At 38.8% G+C, this 24742-nt stretch overlaps 2 protein-coding genes across 3 annotated transcripts in view; one reads left to right on the plus strand and one right to left on the minus strand.

The window, feature by feature from the left end:
* LOC110965743 (pro-neuregulin-3, membrane-bound isoform) overlaps positions 1-19186 on the minus strand; it is a 547688-nt gene extending 528502 nt beyond the window's left edge. The window contains exons 1-2 of one of the 2 annotated variants that reach the window (XM_051959594.1): positions 17734-19186; positions 16778-17514 (exon numbers count right to left, since the gene is read on the minus strand). In XM_051959594.1, the coding sequence (XP_051815554.1) occupies positions 16778-17474 (697 nt within the window). In that variant the 5' untranslated portion in view covers positions 17475-17514; positions 17734-19186. Of the gene's footprint in view, positions 1-16777 lie in introns of both variants that reach the window. The other variant, XM_051959593.1, reaches the window with a different exon arrangement.
* A 3407-nt stretch (positions 19187-22593) lies between these two features.
* On the plus strand, positions 22594-24120 carry LOC110960360 (tripartite motif-containing protein 16-like protein). The gene is made up of 2 exons (XM_051960153.1): positions 22594-22940; positions 23013-24120. The coding sequence occupies exons 1-2, from the start codon at positions 22594-22596 to the stop codon at positions 24118-24120; spliced, it is 1455 nt and encodes a 484-aa protein (XP_051816113.1).
* Positions 24121-24742: the final 622 nt, after the last annotated feature.

Raw genomic sequence — 24742 nt, forward strand, 5'->3', positions numbered from 1 at the left:
CGGTTAGAGTGTGTGTGTGACTGAGGTGTGTTTTCCATCAAGGTGAAAGCGACCTTCTGGAAAGCTTCCCATTTGCTCAGGAAAACCTCCCGCACAGCAACACAATAAGTAATGTGCCGTTAGCAGCTCTGATTTCCTAGAAAACAGCCTCCTTACATCCTCAGAATGCTGTTATTGAGGTCTCCGATTGCTGCTACTTAGCATAATAAGATCCCGAACAAAGGGTGGCGTCCCCGAAATGAACAAACAGGAACTAATTTTTCACCGAGCTTAACGTGCTAAACCCTTCCTTAAATGTACCAAAATAAAACCGTCTTCCACTGACACTAAAGTCGCCGTTTCGACTGTCTGCTCGGTGCCTCTTTGTTCTATTTCCTCCGGTGCTGTCAGCTCCGAGGCCTCCACCAGAAAAGCCAGCTCCACACAGCCTCCCGTAGAGAAGCTGGCAACAATCTTTGAAGCTAAAAATAACCCCGGCGAGATGCAGCGAGCTCGGGATAATCAGAACCCACGCCCATATGCGGGCCTATTTGCTCGCCCCCGCTCAAAATGCTGAGTGGCAAAAGACCGGGACACAATCACAATAGGATCAATAAGCAGACGGTGGCTGAGGAGGCTCACATCGTGCACGTGAAAAATGTGCCGCCAGATGCTGACACACCTTCACACGAAGAATCAGCGTCTATAACTAACCGAGAGGGAGGATGTGGTGCTGATGTAAAAATTAATGGGCAGGAAAACGGATTTATTAGATTAGCCTGAGGTGCTCTTTAGTCAGGGCCTCATTCTGAAACCTAATTTACACAAACAGCGATATCAGAAACTCCTACTGGGACAGCAGTGGAAGAGTTTCAATCCTTCACTGAATGTCATAATCATGAACATCCCAAACCCCATTTTTAATCATGTTTATACCCAGTATTTTAATAAAACCGCACAAGAGTTGCAGGGAGAAGATTGGGATGGATGACGGGTGCACAAAAAACAAAACAAGAGCAAGGCATTGAATAGCAACTTTCAAACACGAGTAAGAAAAGAAATCATATGAAACTGATAAAAACACAACAAAATGGACGTAAAATGAATTCAAATTAGAACCCAGAAATCCGACATTAAATTTGAGGAATTACCTGAAAGAAGTTGAAGTACAGTATGTGGGGCGCACAATGTGAAAATGTAAATTACTGCTATATTTTAATGCAATATGGGAAGTAAATCTGCAGTTTTTGTTCAAGTCTGTGCAGCAAAAGGATCTTAGAAACAGCTGAATCCTTGCAAACTTTGTAACGGTACGAGATAATTTGATTCTGGAATCAATAGAGGGGAACAGCTGCACAGGAGGGAGCAGAGATGCCTTTAGAAATATCAAAAAATACTCAGTCAGTAGGTTAAAGACTGGAAAAAATGTGTCAAACAAGTGCATAAACAACCAGATAAAAAGTTTATTGATGCTACTGTTATTGCAAGCAAATACAACAGTTCTAATACATTTAGATTAAAAACAAGTTCAGTATGTTGCAGTGTCACCTTTTATCCCACTACCTTATGAACATTTAAATGTTACTAGGATATAATCCATTTGGAATTTCCTTTAAAGCATATTTACGGTCCTAAATTTGCTGTGTTTTATTCTGTTTTCTGGGAGACATGTTTGGATGATCCAGTAGTTGTTGCATTTCTGCATGTCATGAAAGGAAACATTTTTGATTGCGTAGCTTGTTAAGTTGTTTCGCTGCCCCAAGTGGTCAAAATGCATCCAAAACTGCCAAAAAGACAAAAACAAAGCAAAACTCTGGGACTTCTATCATTCAAATGCACGTGTCCATGCTCCAGGTGAGCTTTGATCAAATAATTTAAATTATTTTATATGTTTCTGTGTAGTTTAGTTTCGAGGCCTCTGGAATCCAGTGAAGCAAAGCAACACTACTTTTTCAAAATATGGTAAAGAACTGTAAAAGCAGATGCTGTTTTACTTTATTTGTTGTTTTTTGTCTTGTTTTTGTTGTTTTGTGTCTTCTTTGTTTTGCTTGTGTCCTTTTTCCATTTTGTTTGTTTCTTAATGTCTCGGTTATTTTTTCATATTTTGTCTGGTTTTTGTTGTTTTTGGTCTGACTTTTGTCATTTGTGTCGTGTTTTTGTTGCTTTGCATTTCCTTTTTGTTATACTTGTGTTTTTGGTCTTATTTTTGTCATTTTGTGTTTCGCTTTATTCGTTGTTTTTTGTCTTGTTGTGTGTCTTATTTGTCTCACTTCTGTCATTTATCCATTTTTCTGGTGCTTTGTGTCTTCTTTTTGTTTTTTGCCTTGTTTGCTGTCTGACTTTTGTTGTTTGTCTCATGTTTTTGTCAGTTTATGTTTCCTTTTTGTCTTGCTTGTGTTTCTTGTCTTATTTTTCCCATTTTGTGTCTTTTTGTCTTGCTTGTGTCATTTGTCCAGTTTTTGCCGCATTGTGCCTACTTTTTGTAATATTTTGTCTTGTTTGTTTGTTTTACTTTTCTTTGATCCTACTTTTGTAGTTTTGATCATAGAGTAAAAATACTATTAATATTGTTCAGTTCCAGATACCTACAGCTAAGTTGCTACTATGTTACTATGTTTTGTGCTTTTGTAGATATAGTGTCATCTGTACATTCGAATGTGTAAATGATAAACTGAAGCATAATGTTTTTGAAATTGAGCTTATTTTTCTTAAGAAATTTCAGGTTGTTCATGATGTTTTGTAGAAAAGATAATTCTTTAAATATGAACATTTTCAGAATGTACTTTTCTGCCCTAAAACAAGGGAAAAAATTGGACTTATGGTTATCTATAGGTTATTATGCTGCATGCCAGCTGGTATGGCCCACTTGAGATCAAATTGGGCTGAATGTGGCCCCTGAACTAAAATGAGTCCAACATGCCTGCTGCAGAGTATGAATGTAACAATTAATAACTGTTCAATAAACAGAAACACTCGACCACATGTGCAGGTGTTTGACAGTAAAATGTGTTAAAGTGCACTAAAATATTCTGTAATCAAATTAGGATTGAACTAATTTAAAGTCAAAAAGCACAAACAGTGAACTGGTGATGCGCTTTTTCTGAACAAATAAAATATAAATAGTATTTTAAGCTAACTCCTGATAGTTCCCCGGTACATAACCGCCTTAATAACCCTCCACTGAGTCCAGCCAACAGCGCAGCAGGAGCAGCAGTAACATGAGTCAGACTACCTGACCTTGAGAAGGACGGAGGCAAACAGCAGTGTCGAGGTGAAAAAAAAAACTTAACTCAATGACAGAAATCATATCGGGGTAGAAGAGTGTCTGGCCTGCAGCTCCAGCGAGGTTAAATAATCACTATCTGAGCGTTTTATCTTGGCTAATGGCATTGTTTACTGCCAGGTGCCAGCAGCAAAATGAGCACGAGGCAGCCGAGACTTTCATTCATCACCGCAGAATATTTTACGCCCGACGCTTATAACTAGGAGAGGTCAAACTGTGTTGCCGTGCTTACACGACCTAAAGCTAATGTCTACATATGGCAGCTGACAAATCTTCTGTTGTGTAATCCTGTCTGCCATTTTAAAGGACACAGCATTTAATAAACACGAACATAAAGCAGAGAAACAGGAAACAATTACTGCACTTGATACAGTCTGAATCTACACATTTCCATATTGAAGCTATTGCAAAAACTGAATGTTTTTTTATGTTGAGGCACCAACGTTAATAATTTATACCAAATGAGCTTCTTTGTGTCACTCATTTGTCAACGTTTTGCTTGATTTGCATGAGCCTGTAGAGATTAACCCTCTGAACCCAAACACTAAATGACACCATTTATCAGTGAGAATCAATAAAGCCAGAAAGAATAGTCAGATTTCAACTTTATTGACAGTCAATGAACTAATAATCTGTAATGTAGCAAAATATCTCGGTTTAAATTTGTGATCTTTCGTTAAAATGACTGAAAAAAAGCCAAAAATGAAGCATTTGCTCTAAAAAGATTCAGTAAAAAGAACAAAATTCTGCTGTTAATGATGCAAATGTGAAGCTGTGAATGATTCAGTTGTGACAAACAGTCATGTGACAAAAAATCAGAAACTTTTTAATTGAGCTGGGATGAACTGCAGGCTGTGTACAGTGAATTGGAGACGAGTACAAAAACAAATGAAAATATAATAAATTAAATACCAATCACTACTTTTCTCAGTATGTGTAACATCTGTATGGAAAAGACACTTTTGTAAACTAAATAATGCTATGAATTTTGCATTATTTTTCTTCTTTTCTTTGTGATTTGTGTCAGTTTAACTTTGTTAGCCACGATTGTTGTGTTTCCATACAGGTGCAGGACTTTATATTGCACTTAAAATGAGTCCACAGTGAGGAAAAATGTGACAGAAACAACAACAGAAAAGGTTCATCACTTTACATGCAGGCAATCCTAATGTACAGCAGCAAAACTGAACTTAAAATATAAAAATAGCATGAAAAATATGTTTCAAACAAACAAATTACAAATGTTTTCTGATCTGCAGTTTCTCTGTGAAGCTCCTTAAGTTTGGAAGAGTTTCTGTCATTCACACAACATCAAGACGTCACTGCTAACACAGAATATTTCGCACATTATGGCCAGTGATGCAGATTTTCTGGTGCATGTGCAGGTCAGTCGGGTAGTTTAGAGTTTCCTGCCTCTATTTGTCACAGCTTTCTGAAATAACTGGCTGGGAACAAGCTGCAGAGCTGCTGGCTGAACTCAGAACCGTCTGATATTTATTTACTTACTGGTGTTAAACGGTTCGCTGCTGTAGGCCTGCAGACGGATTTAATAAGAGAGGCAGGAGAAGGTGGGAGAGGAGGCTGGAGATTACTCGCCTCTTTCCAAACCTCTAATTTCACAACCCGAAGAAATCAATATGAGTTTGTCACATCCTCGTTGGTGGATTATAAATAATTTGGAAACAATAGCTATCTGACAGTTGCTCTGACAGGAACAGGAACTAATAGTTTTACGTATAGTTTGTTGATGAAATTTACTGTTATTTTATATATTTGACAGCAAAATTACACTACTATTTGCTGTATTTAAATGAATTTAAAATCATTAATTTCAGTATTCATATCATTTTAAATGTTTTAGGGATTTTAAAACTGTTATTTTCCAGATTTACAGATAAAAGCTAGTAAAATGGCAAAACTACAAAAAAAAAATCTGTCTTTTACACATTCATTTACAATGTGTGGCTATAAAATCACATTATGTTTTGCTGTATTTAAATCAGCTAACATTTTACTGATATTTAAATGTTCCGATACGTTTCTCTTTTTATGATTTTTCGTGTTTTTTGCAACTCTACTGCCTGATTTTAGAGCTTTTTAAAATGGATTTTTACAGTTTAAATACAGTAGCTACATCTATTGTCAGTATTCATGAGAGTAAAATATGATTAATTTGGCATTCAAGTCAAACCAGTGAGGAGACGAATGTTCCTGCAGTTTAAGAGAAATAACATCAGGATAAGACACCGTCCTGACCTAATTTCCACGAATGAAAACAAGAACAGCACTCAGAGAGCACAGTATTCTGCCAAGGCTGCTCTGCGTTGTATCATTTTGGACGGATAAGTCCTGATAAGTTCGCAGCAGTCAATCTGTAGTAAGATCGCAATCCTGTGATCGTCAGTAAGCTGATGTAGTGTTCACTTGTTGTCATGGTTACAGTGACGCCATGCTGCTATCTTGCAATGAGAACAGAAATTTTTAACAATTCTGTGGACCTAGACTTTAGCATATCACTACAAAATTTAATCACTTGGTCCTTGTGTCATTTCTGACGTTCCCTGAAAATTTCATCCAAATCTGTCGTTCCATTTTGAGTAAGGTTGCAACAGACAGACACAACAGACCAAAGGACAATGTTGGCAATGGTCCCATAACTCCACTGAGGAACATGGCTGAGCAATAAAGAAATCAATCCCATCTCCTCACATCAGAGTCTGTTTTTCCCCTCAGACATCAGGGAGCTGGCTGGTGGCAGCTTCCTCTGAGAGTCGACAGGTGAGTCCCCGAAAAGAAATTAACGCCTCCAACATCTCGTCAGCCGCTACCTTCTCCGATAAAACGGTGCAAGACTCATCTAATCAAAGCAGCTTAAACCCCCGAATTAATTATTAAAAGCTCCTCCGAAGTTAGCGGCACCATTTAACCACTTTATCATCATCCGGACACAGCTGATGGATGAGTTGGAGACAGGCTCAGATGGAGAATTTTAATCTTCTCAGTCAAAAATAATTATTAAAGAATGGTGAACAAATGTCAAATAAATTATTTTGACTTCTTTTAAAAACAATTTGAAAAAACCGCCATCATGGGGAGAGAAGTCCCGCGAACACTCCATTCCTGCAGAATCTGCTGTACCGAGCCCTCTTCAATTATTTTACACTTTCCACTACATATTGAACATGTTTCTCTTTCGCGTCATTAAAGTTGCATCACTCTTCCCCCTGCAAGACGCTTCATCAGAATGAATCAAAGTGACGTTGAGTTTTATTTGCAGGGGATGAAACGATGCGTTTTTGACGTGTTCGGATCATGGTCAGCTGCAGACAGCTGATCGTTGTAGACTGAAATCTGCTGTGATATTTTAGAAACAATCATGCTAACTGGCTATTCAGCAGACATGGAACAAAACGGAACACGAGCGCAAGCATTTATCATTTAGACGGATGGGAATACAAATGTATGTTTTCGTATCGTTTTAATTACAAGAACCCCCCTGAGATGTCTGAGCTGAGTCAAGACTGGAATTGATCCAGTAAGCGTCTGAATCGTATTTAGCACAGAAGTAAAAAAAAAAAAAAAAAAAAGTGGATGAACACTTGATGCTTTAGTGGTGCACTTTCAAAATAGTGTAAGCAGTTTATTCATTTTCTCAACATACTGGCAGAATTTTACAATAAATCTGATAGCAGTTTGAGTGTTTTATTTATTTATCTTTTATTTTTTTGGTTGTTCCCGTCACATTTTTAACTCACACTCACTGCAGTATAAAGTCCTTTACCACTACGGACACAGAACAAGCATGACTAGAAGTGGAGAGAGTTCAGAAATCTGTAATGCGCAGTATAGCAAAATTATAATGTCATATCTCATTATAAAAAGAATTTCTTTAATAATTAAAAAAATTGAAAATAATACATTTATATATTTTAATTACAGTGCAAACAGATGTTACAAAACTAGGAATAAGAATGGTAGGTCTATTTTTAATAAATCCATTTTTAATTTGTTTTCTTACTTGTTTCTATGTGCTCTGTGAAAGCACTGCCTGCAGCTCAGCCGAGTTGAGCGACTTTTTATCCTCGTAAGTTCTGAATAGCACTGAGTGACAGGACTTACAAGTTTGACAGAAGAGCAAATATTTAGTTTTTTTGCAGAATCTTTTCAGGGCGGGCAATGCTTTTTTGCTTAAAAATCGAACACCTATAATCAAGGCAATTTCATCAAATTTCACAATTTTGATCTTAATCTGATTAATATTCCTAACAAAATAAAAAGCCACACATGATGAGTTCAACCACCACTGCAAAGTTGAAAAAAAAATTTTCCCTCAGTTTTAGTTTCTGCTTCTGACAAATGGTGTAATTTGGATGATTTTTAAAACAATAACATACTTATCAAACTTGCCAGTACTGTTTTGCTCAGACAATTAAAGGCTACATTTAAAGCAAATGCTTAATTTTTGACTTTTTAAAATTAGAAATTAAGACCTGTAGAATGAAGTGATTTGAATAAAATATCATGATTTTTAGCTTAGATTTCATTATTTTCCCCACCTAAACAAAAAGTCATACATAATAAGTTTAAACACCATTGTAATGTTAAAAACAGATGTTGTTTCTGCTTTTTTAGATTTTGTTTCTGACAAATGATGTAATTTTTGCATTTTTTAAAAATATTATTTCGAATAAAGTGATTTTTTTAATGAAATATCACAATTTTAACCTTAACTTTGACTAATTTTTCCAACAAAATAAAAACACACAAGATAAGTTCAACTACCGTTATAAACCTTAGAAATAAACAAATTATTTCATTTTTTTTAGTTTTGGCTTCTGACAAATGGTGTAATTTTGACGATTTTTTAAAGCATAACATGCCAGTTGTGTTCGGTTCAGACAATTAAAGGCTGAATTTAAAGCCAAGTGACTCGTGAGTTCACATGTGACTCTTTCTTTCATGCTTCAAAGCAAATTAGACAAACATGCAATTAGACAGAACATGTTCTCTGATCCCTCTCGAGAAGCCACTTTGAAGCTCGTTCAGACGCATCTCAACTCCCAATATAACTTCATAACTATGTCAGATTTCTTCCACAGCACAGCAGAATATTCACACTATGGATAACGAGAGCCATAGTTTTACAAATGTCACATTATTCTGCACACTGCCTCCCCCTTAAAAGCTGTAATTTGGTCTCTAAAAAGTTCCTCCAGTTGCACGGAAGCAATCAGAGCTGAAGAACGACGCTGATTTTTCGATCCTATTCACTCGGCAGCTGGTTGAAATGCATCGGACACATATAGACGCCATCAGAGCTCACAACACATGAATGTAGTGAAAAAGCCCACTGGGAACTTGTTACTAAGCAGCTTCCACAGAACTAATCCAAGTGTAAAGATTGTAAACTCTGCAATCTGGTTTAAAACCTAAAATCTGGTTTAAAACCCAAAATCTCTCCCTGTGAGATGATTAGTGCAACACAAACACTGTACACTGATGCCTCCCATGTTGGCTGGAGTTATTTACAGTTAATTTGGAGGTTTGGTATGTGGTTCATGAAACGAGGGACTGAATGAAGTTTCCAAAAGAATATAGATGCCTCAAATCTAAAATTAATTCGCAATAAAACTCAAATACTGATTAGAATTATGCTAAAAATCTAACTAAATATCAATTATTTTATGTCTAATTAGCATGATTTCAGATTAAATGACTGCTGATGGTAGCATTGGACTATTTTTGATCAAATATTACATGTATTTAGGTCTTGCAAAGTGTGATAGATTGAGAATTTGTTGTCTTTTGTTGCGGCACACAGGGAAAATGAACACAACCGTGAACAGAATTATGTTTTCTGCAGATTTGAAGCTTCATGCTGATCAACTATAATGTCATTACAAGAGCTTCTGGCCAAAGAAAAGAGCAGCTTTTCTGAGTTGAGCAGACGTTTGAGCTGTAAAATGTGCATAGTTGAATTATACAATAATCATTATAGTTGTTATATTCATGTAGCAGCTTTGAAAAAAAGATTTTTTGACAGATATGTCAAAAAGAGGATGAGCAGAAAGAAAAAAAAGACCAGAGAAGTAAAAAGTGATGCCATGAAAGACACAAAATGAAAATACAAATAAATTGATAGAGTACACATGAATAGATGCAAATAATGCAATAAAACCAACCAAAATGCCCATTGCATGGGGCAAAGAGTGTAAAATGATGGCATTGCTTAGAAGGAAATCTAAAAAAAAACCAAGGTTTTAGGAGGTGACAAAAAAAGGCTTGTCACCCTTAGATTTTAGCATTAACATCAGTTCAGAATGACAAATTACAAATGCAGGCTGCTAACTAGCTAAAATGTGTTCAAATTCAATGATATAGCTCAGTGCCAGACAATGATTGGAAAAAATGCAATAACATATGTATTTGTTCTTGTAATCCAAACCTTGTTTTGCTATTCTGAGTGGTAGTGGTACAACAGCCTCTGTTTGTGATCTCTTCTCGGTATTTTGAAGCATGTTGGATGCTTTCATGTCTTGAATGTGCACGACTGCTCATTGAAATGTCACAAACACTACAAACATACACAACTTTCCCTGTGTCACAGAAAGTGGCAATAAACGGCACTTTACTGCGTTTGCTTGACATGCCTGCCATTTCCGGGAATATGAGCCCGGACGATTTCCCCAGGCCTCGGCACTGTAGCCCGGAGGGATCCTGAAACACAGCCAGGAGGAAACGCGGCCTTAAACATGTCACCTCAGCATCATTTAATGAAAACATGCCACCGGCAGACCATGCATCAAAACAATCCCAGAGCTGCGAGGCTGCTGCGTGCCCTTGTAAGCCCATTGCTAGCAGGTGTAATGTGACTGATAGGTGGCTGATGTAATTCTGTGCTTTCAGGAGTCTCTGGTGATGGGCTGGTTAATCTGGATTTAGGTTCAGGGCCACTGTCTGCTGAAATCTAATCCTGCCCCGAGTGGCTCGGCAGCAGGAAGACTGAACCGGAACTGCAGCTCCGGACCCCGGACAATCACGGAACAATCAACAATCAGGAAGCGGGATCTGAAGGAGGTCTGGGTTTCTCCGTGACACATCATAAATTTAGCTGCAGTGCTTCATCATCACTGCTTTCCTAGGGATTTACTCATCACTGCATTGACTCATCCGGTCTTATTTACAAAAACATTCATTATTTTTTGGTTGGCTCCATGCTTGTGACCAAAATTCAAGAGCTGGTTTAATTCAGAGGCTTTCTGACATATCGTCCTTTTGATGCATATTTACTGACATATACAGATTACCTGTCTTTTTAGATGGATCAAAAGGTACTTATTGATACTTTATGGAAATTTAAAGTGTGCAGTAGCTCACATATGTAGGATTTAGGAAGAACAAAGAAAGTAATGTGCCAAAAAAATGTGCAAATCAGACGAGAAAGAAAAGTTGCCACAATTGTGCTTGTATTTACAATAAATGTTTTATGACATATCATCCATCTGATGCATATTTACTGACATACAGCTTCTTACAGATCACCTGTTTGCCTATTTAGATAGATTAACAGATACTTTATTCACACTGTTAGGGAATTTTAAAGTATGTAACAGTTCACACATTAGATTTGACTAAAATAAGGACACTAATGTGCAAAAACGCCTGCAAATCATGCTGGTAGAAGAGAAAAGGTTCAAAAATTGTGCTTGTATTTACAATTTAAAAAGTACATAAAAGACTAACTGCAGTACAAAAGTAGAAATAAGCATATAGGAGGGGTGTGTTTCTGAATATCATTGTTAAAACTACACATTGACGCATATTTGGCTAACACTTGTGACCAAAATTTCAATAACTGGTTTAATTTAGGTTCTTTGGTGAAAAGACTGTGACATATTATAAATCTGTTGCATATCTGCTTACATGCAGCATCTTACAGATCACCTGTTTGCCTTTTTAGATAGAAAAATGGTATGAAATATTCATATTCTTAGGGAAGTTCAAGGTATGCAGTCGCTCACGTCTAATGTGAAGCTAATCTGCAAAGTGATGTGCAAATCATGCAACTAGAAGATAAACATTATAAAATTGTGCAAGTATTAAACAACATTAAAAAAATAGAAATAAGCATATAGAAGGGTTAAAACTGCACCTTGAGGCGATGCTTGTCACCTTTTTTAAAAAACACACCTTCTCTTGTTGGCTTATTGGAAGCAATATAAAAGTGATTTTCATCCATTTTATGCATATTTATTGACGCTGCATCATCTTACAGATCGTCCATTTACCTTTTTTTAGATAGACTGATACTTTTGCATATTCTTGGGGAAATTCAAGGTATGCAATCACTCACCCATCTAATGTGGAACTAATGTGCAAAAGAACATGCAAATTAAGCTGGTAGAAGAGAAAAGCAGTAAAATTGTTCAGGTATTCACAATAAAAGAATACTAAAAAGACTGCCTACAGTGTAGAAACAGAAAACAAACACATTGGGGGGTTGGAACGACACACTGATGTCAAAATCTTTGTGTATAGGAGGAAATTTAAGAACTAAAGCTGATTCTGACTCAAGAAATAAATGACACAAACACTAATAAACACCAAGACCAACATATTTTCTACCCGTCTTCCTCCATTTTAATTTATTTGTTTATTTTGATCGTCTGTTTGAAGCCCTGCTGCATTGCAGTCCGTTCTATGCCGGCAGCATTATCGCTGAGGCATCAGCTGACACTTTGCCCTGTATTACCCTGAGGTCACTCTGCTCCCTGTAATGGTATCAGCTCTCCGAGGTCCCTGCTTCACTCTGCAGCTTAAAGCACAGCGATGGCTTAAGATTTGCTAACAGATTTAGATATGTCAATCATCCGTGCAGAGGGACAATTGCTAGCAGTAAGACAACTTAGGTTTGATATCTTCATGTAGCTGTCACATCTCGACTCTTTGATGAGCTAGACCGTCGTCAAAATGCCACCGAAGCTGCGCTGCACCAGTTCTGGGGGTAAAAAGTGTCAGTTGTGTCTCACAGCAGAAACAAAAGCCAACTAGCAGTTGACCGGCAAGAATTTTTATTGGTTCTAAAAAGGTTCTGAGAAAGTTTCGCAAAGTTAAAATAATGATTTTAGCAGAAAGTTTATTTTTTCATTCCCCAATTTTTATTAATTTTTTTAAAGACAGGGTAAAGTTCTCTCTAACAATGTTCTAAAACGCTCTGATTGTTGCATTGAGAGCATCCTTCCTTTGCCATCATGTAACACTGTGGGAACGTTTTATTGGAGAACGTTCTAAATAACATCCTCAGAACAATGACATATAGTGTTCCACTTTTGTTAATATATTACACTACAGGTCAACATTGATGTCAGCAGGAAGTTCTTTTCTAGTTCCCAGAATGTTCTTCTTAGAGGCAGGAAAAGTTCTCTGAAAATGCTCGTAAACTCTTTCCAAATGTTGCACTGAAAATGTGTTTTCCATCTTGTTCTTTGTTAGAAAATCACACTACAGAGGGCTTTTATAAAAATATTGACAAGATTGTCATGAACCGTTGGGTAACATTTTATAGATTCTATAAGGAGTTCTGTCAACAACATCCCCAAAACATAATCAGAGCATCGCGGCCACATCGTTCCACCTTCGATTATATATTACATTTTTGGAAAGTTTGCTAAAAATCACCAGAGGCTTCAAAAACATCTGGAAAACATTCTTTGATTGTTGGTTTAGCATTCTTTAACTGTTGGGACGTCATACCTATGTTCCCGAAAACGTCCTCTGAATGTTGACATCAAAATATTATTTTAACTTTATCGGAAATTACTGGAAATCAAAATATATTAAAACATTCTTTAAAAAATTTGACTAAAACATATTCTTTAAAAAAAATATTAGAACTTGTGGATAGTGATAGCTGATTTTGTGGGAAGGTTTCCTGCCTCCAAACATCCTCTGAATGTTAAAACATTCTATTGTAGTTCATTTTTAACGTCACTGGAACATTTTTTTTAAAAAATTAGAAATACCCTTAAAACTTTCTTTGAACATCATCTTAAAACATTTCCTATGAAACTTTATTGGAACTTGTAGGTAATGTTAGCCATTGTTGTGAGAACGTTCCGAGAAGACAGCCGTGACATAACTGTGTCAATAGCACAAAAGATTATGCACTCAGTTAGGGGATATTTGACTGTTTAATCCAAAAATCAAAGGTGCAACTGGTGGACATGAAGGTTGAAGGTCAACAGTGGATTTTGTGCAAGAAAAGTCTCAAAATCCTCATAGAGATCTTCAGGTAGCAGCAGTTTATACTCATTTCCTTTGGGATTTTGGTTGAAATTTGGTTTAGTTGTTTTGTTTTGACCACCGCAGCTCAAAATTAGATTTAAAAAAAGAAAAAAAAATCTGTCACTTTCAATTTCACGACCTACAAAGACAAAGGACGACGCTGACGAGAGCCCACAGTCGGCCCGCTACTCTTAAATCCTCTCCGATTCTGAACGCAAGCTAACGCGGCCAATTCAGTAATACCACATAACACATTCACACATAATGGATAGTTAATGTGAAAATGATGGCCTTTTCAAATCAAAGCAGCATGTGGGTGGCGGAAGCAAAGGGGTAGGAGGGCGAAGGGTGTTTCGAATTATCGAGCGTCTCGAGCAGCACAAGTTTTTTCCGAGGCGAGCCGGAGAAGGAGTGACATTTTCCCTGGGATATCTATCAAAGACGCTTAATGGTTTTCATGAGCACTTGCTGGAGAAATGGCATCCCTCTTCTTCTTCTTCTTCTTTAATCGTTAATTAATAAATGAATGGATGATGATGAATGGCCTCCATTTTTTTCCCCTTCTGGTAATGAAAGGATACACAGTTTTCCCCTCTATGTTTTTCTAATTATAGGTGGGAACATTCCCTGGACATTTTCATTATCACGGACACAAAAGAAGCAACTGCACGAGCCGAAGCAGGTGAAAGGAAATCAGTTTTCTCGATCATTTATGCAATATATAATCACGCGATAATTTAATAAATAGCGATGCATTCCAACATACCACAACACTGAGACTGGGGTTAACATTTTAATCAATACAAATGGCTATAATTCATAGCAGTATGAGCAAGAAATGCAGCGTTTGTTGTACATTGTGCAATGATTTATGGCTAATTTGTGTTAAGCTGCAGGAAGAAATGAAACAAATTGAAATGCATGAGCGTCTATTATCTGAATTCCATAAAGTAATGATTCGTCAGCTATTTTTTCCCCACTGCAGACATTCGAGACACCTGATATACGTAGTGCATGAGGTCAGCGTTAAAAATAAAGCCACTCCTGCGACTGGAGACCCAAACCAGCATCAGAGAATCAACATCACAAGCTCAGGGAGGTCCAGCACAAAATGTGACACCATTTTGAAAGCAGGGAGATTTATCATGGAGGAGACTGTCTGTGTGTGTGTCTGTGTGTGTGTGTGTGTGTGTACTGTATATTTATGTGTGTGTGTGTGTGTGTGTGTGTGTGTGTGTGTGTGTGTGTGTGTGTGTGTGTACTGTATATTTCTGTGTGTGTGTGTGTGTGTGTGTGTGTGTGTGTGTGTGTGTGTGTGTGTGTGTGCATGTCATTGATTACTGCAAGAAAATCCCCCGCAGCAGCAATCAATAGCATGAGCAGCTCTAGCATGACTTGAGTCAAGGACGGAGAACAGAAATGGGAAGAATCTGCCTACATTAGCGAGCAGGATTAATTTCTTTTCATGTCAAGATACAACACCTGGTTCATTGGTTTATCTGGAGTTTTCAAAGTGCTCATTGTTGTGTTTGATCATAACAGGAATCTGGATGTTCGTGATATAGAATATTTGGAGGTTTACAGGAAGGAAACAGCATCAAGTAACTCTGAGGTTACAGGAAAACAAAACCACTTAGTGCACATGTCAGAGCCTGCATTCAGATGTCAAATCAATGAGCATATAGTTGTCTAAAATTGTGTATCAATAACATGTCTATCAAGGAATCTTCAAATAATTCAGTCAAAAGTTTGTATTGGTTTGGAACACTGTGCTACTACAACCCATGAGCCCTCAAAACGGCACAGAAACAAGTTTGTTTTAAACAATCGCAGGAGAAATTAATAAGAACTACATAAACTGGATCCTTCTCCTCTTAAAAATGACAAAAGTAATGTAAAACTACCAATTGCTCAACTTAATTCAGCACATGGTTGGAAGAAAATTGCACTATTGTACAGCTTTTTAAGTTGCAAACGTTATCTTCTTGAGTAATGTTGACATCACAATGTTGCTAATTGCATCAACCTAATATTGTAGGTGATTTAAACTTACATTTCCATGCTAATTGCTTTAAAGCAAAATTGAAGTTGTAATAACCTAATGAAATTGGTAAGATAACTTAATTTATGGTAATTTTAAAGTCCCTTCACCGACATATACAAATGTGTGGATAAAACCAGAATGTTAAGATTGTGTGTTAAAAGGACACATTTCCCAACAAAACTTGACAATATTTTCAAATAAACAGCTTCAAAAATATTGTTTTTGAATGAATTGAGATCCTAAAAGATACTACATGAACAAAAACCTCACAAATGTAAAAAAACAAACAAACAAAAAAAACCTTTAGAAAATCTAATTGAGGCAACTTAATTTTAAAAGGATGTCAACTTAGAAACTTATGTTTAAAACTATATTGGCAATTATGTACAACAATTGAAAAATCCTTAACAGCAATGTGGAAAACCTTGATAAAGCAGCTAGTTTTTATGAAAATGAAAAAAAAACAAACTTATGCTTATCCAACTACCTTTAAATATTAAAAAATTCCCTTTATCCAGAATGAAAACAGAATTCTGTTAACTCACTGTCCTTTGGTAGTTGAACATAATTTCGTTAGAAGCTGTCAAAACTCAAGAAGATTGAGACAAACTGTTTGTTGAGCCCAAACTTTTGCACATTGCACAAATCACGTTGCACATTTTACCAGAAAACTTACATAATGCCAATCAACATTCATTTTATGATGCTCACAGTACTCAGTGTGTCAACAAATACCATAAAACATCTGCTTTTGTGTGTTTTAGGCCAAAATTGATGCCTCTTGCATACATAAACCTCTAAATGTCATTCTAGCCTCTGTTGACTAAGATATCACTGTGTTGCTTAGTGAGCATCCAACATATGATGCAGCAAAGCGTTCAAATATCCACAGCAGAGAGATTGATTATCGAGTCCTGCATAGTTCAGATAGCATTACTGTACCAGTCAATACCACTGATCACTCTCCTGCAATATTTAGCCTACAGGAGTGTCAAATACACAATTTCCAAAACAGAATGGCAGCAAAAGTCAATTCCAAACCAAATGGTCTGGAAAAAACTCAACAATTTCCGCTGCATCAAACACAAATCAAACATCACGATACAGAAGCAACCAGGAGGCAAATCTGGCTCAGCCAAGCCCACTCACAGCGAAGTTCAAGAACAGAAAGCATGTGGAGGACTTACGTGTTTTGCGATGGCCGTGCGTACGGGTGGTGAGTGTCGTGGAAACCATCTCCGTGGTTGTATGTTCCGCTGTCCACATCTGCGTAGAGTCGTGCAGAACTGTTGGATTGGACGGAGACGAGCTCGACGTCGCACCTCCGATTATGAAGGTTGTCCGCGGTGCTGCAGTGGTCGTAGTAAAACCCAAAGGTCCGCGTCCGTTACGATTTCCAGGATTCCGAGGGGTTACCTGGCTACCAGAAGCTCCGCCCCCTCTGGAGTTTATCGTAGTGGTGGTAGCAGTGGTGCGAGTTCTACCTTTCGCCACAGTTACAGTTCGAGGCGTGGGGTTCCCACCGTCGACTGTAGGCGTAGTGGTAGTAGTGGTAGTGTCGGGACTCTTGGGAATCCCGCTTGGCTTGGAGAGGAAGATGGGATCTTGGCCTATTCGGTTAGGATCCACCAGATCTGTCGGCACAAAATCCCGAACTGTGCCAACGACAATCCATTTCAGCAGCATCAGGCTCAATCCGAGGCCGATGAAACCAATAAGCAAGGGGACCACACACAGCCATGTCTGCTGGCGAGGCCACACTGCACAGCGGAGGGGACCCTGATCCTGGGCCTGGGCCTCTCCACGGGCACCGGAGGCCCCGGAACGCTCAGGTTCCTCCAGGATCACCGCCCCGGACACAGCTGCCCCAGAACACTCACTCATCCTTTCCTGCCGTCCTTTTATGGCTCAGTGAGGGTTAACCCTGCGATAGGCATCCGTAGCACATGGTAGAAAGGTTCCCAACAATGCCGGACATTGAGAAAAAGACAAAGGGAAAGGTGAAATAATGGATAGAGAAGCACTCCACAGGATCTGACTCTCAATAACACGTGCACAGATATGTATTCCAAGGATAGAGAGAAGGGGAGGGTTGCAGGAGATACATGCAGACACACAATCACAAACACACACACACACTCACACTCAGTGACACCCAGTGAGAAACAAGAGAGCTGGCGTAGACGGATAATCGGCCGATTAGTCCGTGTTTAGTCCTGCCTAAACTCTCGATGTCCAACAGAAGCAACAGTGAACTCCAGGAACGTTCACGGCAGGGTAAAAAAGCAGGAGGAGAAGTGGAAGAAGTGACGCCTCTAACGGGAGAAAAGAGGGACAAAGAGAGAGATGGGAGGGAGAGATGGGTGGGAAGGCAACAGCTTTACATCTGTGCATGTGAGAAATCCATGGCATCAGTGTCGGGATGCCATTGCAGCAAAAAATCCACAACTATTTTCACTTGGCATGCATGTATGTCCCCTCCATGTATGATCCAAGGTGGGACGACAGGATCTATTCAGAGGATGAAACTTGCAGGGTGGGTCTGGTTGCTTCTCCACGCCTTGCAGGATCGAAAAAAATAAAAAAATGTTGCCTGATGCAGTCTGCTCCAACAGCTTTAGCCAAGTCAGCGTCCCTTGGATCCCAAAATGTGTCTCTTTCGTAACTGAAAGAGAGTCAGAGCGAAGAGATGTATGCGTCTCTTCGGCACTCTCCCACGATTATCCGCTATCTTTGTCACCCCGTTGTCTTCCAAATCAGCCTTTTCTTTCCCTTCAATATTTATCACTCTCTGGCCCCCACTTTGCCTCCTTGTGCTCCAAATTCCAGCGAGCTCTAAAAACAAAGCAGTACAATCCAATTAATTTTCCACAATCCAGTCAGAAAGAAAACACTTGAGCTGAGGACAGGGAGGAAAAAAAGAATGAGGGGTGTTGTCGCGCAGTATCACAGGGCGGATAAATCTGCAACTGCAACGCGTGATCCTGCTCCTTCTCCAGCCAGCTGCGGATCAGATTTCCCCAAGCTGTCCGCTCAGCTGTCTACTGCCTCAGTATACTGTTGGTTTAATAACGCAGCAGCAAGTGCTCAGGAAAAGCTTCTCTTCGTCTATTTGCGGAGAACATTCCGCCACAGAGGGGATAAAGATGCGAGAGGAAGAGGTTGAGAGAAGCAGGGAGTGGATGGGAATGAATGAAAGAGTGCAAAGCAAGAGATGAGAGGAAGGAAAAACAGGAAAAATATCCCACTGATTCTTGCTTTCTGCCCTCAAAGCTCTTCTTTCGAGTCAGCCTGTGATTTGTTGGTCTGGTTGCTGGGATCTTCTGCTCGTCCTTCCCCTCCAGGATGCTTTTTTCCCTCTCTTCTCTCTCTCTCTCTTTCTTGGAGATGATTAGGATTGTGCACCCGGCGCCGGGATGGGAACTTGCAACCGTAGCACCGAAGGCTCCTCAACCCCCTCCGGGGTTAGCAACATCCGACGATTGCAGCTGTCCTGCTTTACCTGTGGCAAATCGTGATGCAGACGCACATACAGCTGCCTCCCCGAGCTGCTGCCGCTGAGAGACGGAGAACGAATGAGAAGGGGGAGAGGGAAAAAAACGCAGACAGAGCAGAGCTAGAGAGAGAGAGAGAGCGAGGGAGGAGAGAGAGAAAGGGAGGCAGGCAGGGAAGCAGGGAGGGAGGAGGGAAAAGAGGCTGCACCTGCTAGATGCACCAGCACTGGGAAGCTTGCCCACCTCCGTTAGCAGGGAGGGGAGCGAGCAAAGATGCAGAATGCATACAGAAAACTGGAGAAAAAAAAGAGAAGATAGGGAGTGGAGGTGTCTGTGTGTGTGTGTGTACAGATAAAGATAATGAGAGCAGGAGAAGCAGGGAGGGGAGAGATCTCTGCAGTTACCAGAGAGACTCCCGAGTCCCAGACGGATCAGAGCCGCCGAGGCACAATGCAGGAACCGTCACTCATTGGTACGGCCACACCCACAGCCTGGCACTACAGGAGACATAAAGCACAGGAGAGACAGACATTTTAACCAAAAAGCTAACTTCTGAGAATTTTGACTACCATATTTGGTCATATTGGAGCTATAAAGGGCTATAAAACTGGATCTGTATGCAAATAATCACGTCTTATATCAGTGCAAGAACTTGCTAGTACCACAACTAAATGTATTTTTTGATGAAATATTATTTACTCTTATTTATTCAGTTTTTTTGAAAGCACCCACCCCCTATAATAAAAACAAAACAAAACAAAAAATAACAGCAAAAGCAAAACAACCCCAGATGAGATGGATTTTAAAACCAAAAAACATAACAACTAAAAACTAAATGTCATATTTACTATTAGATTTGCTGGATATAATGGATCGTATTCACAATTTCAAGACTATAAACTGGATTTATTTGTAAATAATAGTCTCTCCCACTATATTTTTGCAATAACTTGGTGGCACGACAGATAAATTTGTGTCTTAATGAAGTACATTTTAGCTTTCTTATCTATTATGTTCTTTGAGACTCCCACAATAAACAGAGGAGAGATGGATTTTCAAATCAAAAACCAACATTAAATGTATTTAATGCCATGTTTACTAGTATACTTGGTAATATACTGGATCTTAATCACAGTTTTGCCTTTCCCACTGTATTTTTGGAACAACTTGGTAGCAGTATACATAATTTTTGTTTTTTTATTGGAGTACATTATAGCCTTTTTATCTGTTTTGTTCTTGGAAAGACCTAAAAACAGAAAAAGATGGATTTTCAAACTAAAATGTCAACATAATGCCATTTATATCTGGTATATTTGCTGATATACTGGATCTTAATCACAGTTTTCAGGCTGTAAAACTGGATTTATGAGTAAATAATTGTCTCTTAGCATATTATTGCAAAAACATTGTTGCACTAATAATAAATACATTTTTGACTGAAGTGCATTCTAGCTTTCTTGTCTATTCTGTTTAGTACGCCCCTCCAAAAAACACACAAAAATGAATTTTAAAACCAAAATCTAAACATATGCATATTTCATGCCATATTTATAAGTCTATTTCCTGAAAAACTGGATTTGTATGTAAATAATTGTCTCTCCCAGTATATTTTTGCAACAACTTGGTGGCAATATACATGTATTTAGTTTTTAATCAAATACAGCATAGCCGTCTTATCTGTTCTGATTTTGGAACCCTCTTCAAAACAGAGGAAAGATGGATTTTCAAACCAAAAATTCAACTTGTGCCATGTTTGCTAGTATATTTGTTGATATACTGGGTATACTGGATCTTTATTAAAGTCTCAAGGCTTTAAATAATTGTCTCTTAAAGCATATTAGTGCAACAACTTGATAGCCCTATAAATATATTTAGTTTTTTCAGTGAGATACATTATAGCCTTCCTATCCATTTTGTTCTTTGAGACCGCATTTGCACGTAAATATTACATAATTTATCACTTTCCTTGTGATATATTGATTTCCATATTGACTGAGGTCTGTTTTGTATGACATGGATATACTTTTCAGGAACATTAAAGATTATTAAACTTTTTACAAATATATGGTATGACCTACATAAGCGTTCATTCTGTAATTCATTTACACAAATCATTTTAAAGATAGGTAGCTATGCACGTAAAATCATTTTCACTGTAGAATCCTGATTTTTTTTAATCACACCCAATGCAATATATAGGGCTGGACCCGAATATCCGAATATTCGTTTCCGGATATCAATTTTGGTATCCGAATATTCGCGCCCCTCCTCCCGTCGTGTGATCACATAAACATATACACATATGTCTATGACATATACACATATGTCTATGTGATCACCCCCTCCTCCCCCCAGATGAAAATACGAATATTCAGAGCTCATCTCTTCCCTGCGCCTTCGGCCCACTTCGGCTCATCTATTCCTGTTTGTTACCACCACCCGAATGGCCTGGTGGCTGCCAACTCTGACGTCACGCTTCACTTCATTGCATAAACACAAGACAAGATGCCGAAGACCTCCGCTGTTTGGCAATTCTTCAGTTTAACTGAAGACAAAACGAAGGCCATGTGCAAAACTTGCGTCCAGGAGACCAGACGAATGGATCCGAATATTCGGGCCGCCTACTAGTGATCTTTTTAAAATAATTTTTCCATATTTTTACACTAATTTTAAAGATATTAGATGAGACAGTGTACAAACAGTATTTTTTTCTTTAAACAGAAATACTTTATTTGTTTGGGCGGCGTTCCTTCCTGTGTCTGTTCAGCCATGGAGGCCGTCACTGCTAACAATGACTTTTATTCACCAAAATTTCAATGGACATTGAGGAGAGGTGCTGCAGCAAAGTACAGTTCAAGAAAATTGTTGTGGTTCTGAACATTAGGGCATGTAAATATTTTCCAGAAGACCCCAAAAATTAAGTAGAAATTCATAAATGTCTTTAAAATGGGCTTCTGGATGTTTGATAAAATCTTATTTTCATCTTTCTTTCCTTCTTATGCTGATGTTAAGGCATGACAAAAAACCATAACTGGAGGCTTTCACTCAACAGAAACACACATTTTCTCGACTACTAGGTTAGAAGTATGTGAACAACACCACAGTTGTTTAAATATTTGATTCACTGTTGATGAGGTGAAGGTCTGCTGAACTATGTCTACTAAGGAAGAGTGTTGTTTGTTTTGTTTTTTTGTTATGCTGGTACTATCATGGGACCACAGCTCAATTTTTGTATAAAATACATCAGAGGTCCAACATGCTGTTAAAGTTCAAACTGACTCTAAACAATACAATAATCCTGTCAATGATCAAACTCGTTTTTTGCAATCTGTATGAACCAGACTGATAACCCTCCCTCCTCTCCTTTCATAGATCTACCAGCTTAGGGATTGGTGTAGTCAGAATGCTGACAAACCCAACTGCGTGCAAAGGTTGAAGATAATAAAGTTGGGTTCGGCCTCTTGTGTGACTCTTATTTTCTGTAACGTTCGTAGTTGTTGAGAAGTAAAATGGCACAGCGAAGAAATCCACTGAATTCAGAGAAATTTTCTTGTTCCATCTGTCTGGATCTCCTGAAGGATCCGGTCACTACTTCCTGTGGACACAGCTACTGCATGCGCTGTATTAAAACACACTGGGATGGAGAGACTGGTAAAAGAACCTACAGCTGCCCTCAGTGCAGGAAGAATTTCAAGCCGAGGCCTGTTCTGGAGAAAAATGTCCTGTTGGCAGAGTTAGTGGAGGAGCTGAAGAAGACCAGACTCCAAGCTGCTGCTGCTGCTGCTGATCGTTGCTATGCTGGACCTAAAGATGTGGCCTGTGATGTCTGCACTGGGAGGAAGATGAAGGCTGTCAAGTCCTGTCTGGTCTGTTTGTCCTCTTATTGTGAAAATCACTTACAACCTCACTATGATTCATCATCGTTAAGGAAACACCAGTTGGTGAAGCCCTCGAACAACAAGGAGTTGAGTCGGCTGAACATCCAGCAGAGAATCCAAGACAGACAGAAAGACATGAAGCTGCTTCAGCAGGACCTGGAGGCCATCAATGCCTCTGCTGATGAAGCAATGGAGGACAATGAGAAGATGTTCACCCAGATGATCCATCTCATCCAGAAAAGACACTCTGATGTGAAGCAGCAGATCAAATCCGAGAAGGAGACTGAAGTGAGTCGAGTCAAAGAGCTTCAGGAGAAGTTGGAACAGGAGATCAGGGATCTGAAGAGGAAAGACGCTGAGCTGAAGCAGTTCTCAGATACACCAGATCACAACCAGTTTCTCCACAGCTACCCCTCAGTGTCAACGCTCAGTGAGTCCACACACTCATCCATCATCGACATCCGTCCTGGGAGACACTTTGAGGACGTGACAGCAGCTGTGAAAAAGCTCAGAGATCAACTACAGGACATTCTGAGGGACAAATGGACAAACATCTCACTGGCAGTCGCTGAGGTGGATGTTTTACTGTCAGAACCAGAACCAGAGAGCAGAGATGAATCTTTAAAATATTCAAGAGTAGTCACTCTTGATCCAAACACAGCAAACAGACGGCTGTTATTATCTGAGTGGAACAGGAAAGTAACAGTAATGGGACGAGAACAACGTTATCCTGATCATCCGGACAGATTCACTGAACGTTGGCAGGTGCTGAGTAAAGAGAGTCTGACTGGACGCTGTTACTGGGAGGTGGAGTGGAGAGGAAGCGGAGTTGTTGTAGCAGTCGCATACAAGAACATCTGCAAAAAAGCAGACTTACATAACTGTGGATTTGGACAAAATGACAAATCTTGGTCTTTACGTTGTGACACCAACAGTTACAAGTTTTTCTACAACAACACTACCACTAACGTCTCCGGTCCTCAGTCCTCCAGAATCGGAGTTTATCTGGATCACAGAGCAGGCATTCTGTCTTTCTACGGTGTCTCTAAAACCATTACTCTCCTCCACAGAGTCCAGACCACATTCACTGAGCCCATACATGCTGGAGTTGGGTTTTTAAATATTGGAGCCACTGCAGAGTTTCTTAAACTCAAATAGAGTAATTCCAGCGACTGAAGGTTGGTTCATGTTCTGCCCTGATTTAAGTTCATGATCTACAGTTTACTTCTCTTGTTGCAGCAGTAGTCAGTGAGATGATGACAGAATTGATTGATTCTGAAACTTTTGAGTTATTTTCAAATCAGCTTCTCAAATATCAAATGATTTTATTTTTTATATCTGACAAGAAACTGAATGCTTTGTGGGTTTTGGATTCAAACTGTTGAATTGTTGAGCTGTTGGGGATTAAAATATTTGCTTTAAGTGTTTTCTGACATTTTACGGTCACAATGATTCACAGAGGGGGAAAAAATCACAATGAAATAATCACTAACTGATGTCCTGTCATCTGTACTGTCATCACTTCTGTTTGATTTTTTGTGTGACAGCTCAGACTGTTGTTGATGAACCACCAGTTTGTCTGAATGTATCTGAGTCAATGTTTTCTGAGATTTTATTACATAAAATTACATTTAAAAAAATCAGTATGTGACAATTTAATCACACCTACTGTAATATATTTTAGCCTTGTCATCTATTCTACTGTTTGAGGCATTGATTTTTGGAGCGGCTGTCATTTGGTTCTGCAGGTTTTATAAACGAACTGAGCTTGTAAATTGAT

This window comes from Acanthochromis polyacanthus, chromosome 15, assembly GCF_021347895.1.
Source record: "Acanthochromis polyacanthus isolate Apoly-LR-REF ecotype Palm Island chromosome 15, KAUST_Apoly_ChrSc, whole genome shotgun sequence".
Taxonomy (NCBI): domain Eukaryota; kingdom Metazoa; phylum Chordata; class Actinopteri; family Pomacentridae; genus Acanthochromis; species Acanthochromis polyacanthus.

Bases quoted from the DNA above. Each gene is read 5' to 3' on its own strand.
- LOC110960360 (XM_051960153.1), top strand. From the start codon at position 22,594: ATGGCACAGCGAAGAAATCCACTGAATTCAGAGAAATTTTCTTGTTCC. The intron at 22,941-23,012 runs GTCCTGTCTGGT...ATCATCGTTAAG, and splicing joins AGGAAGATGAAGGCTGTCAA to GAAACACCAGTTGGTGAAGC.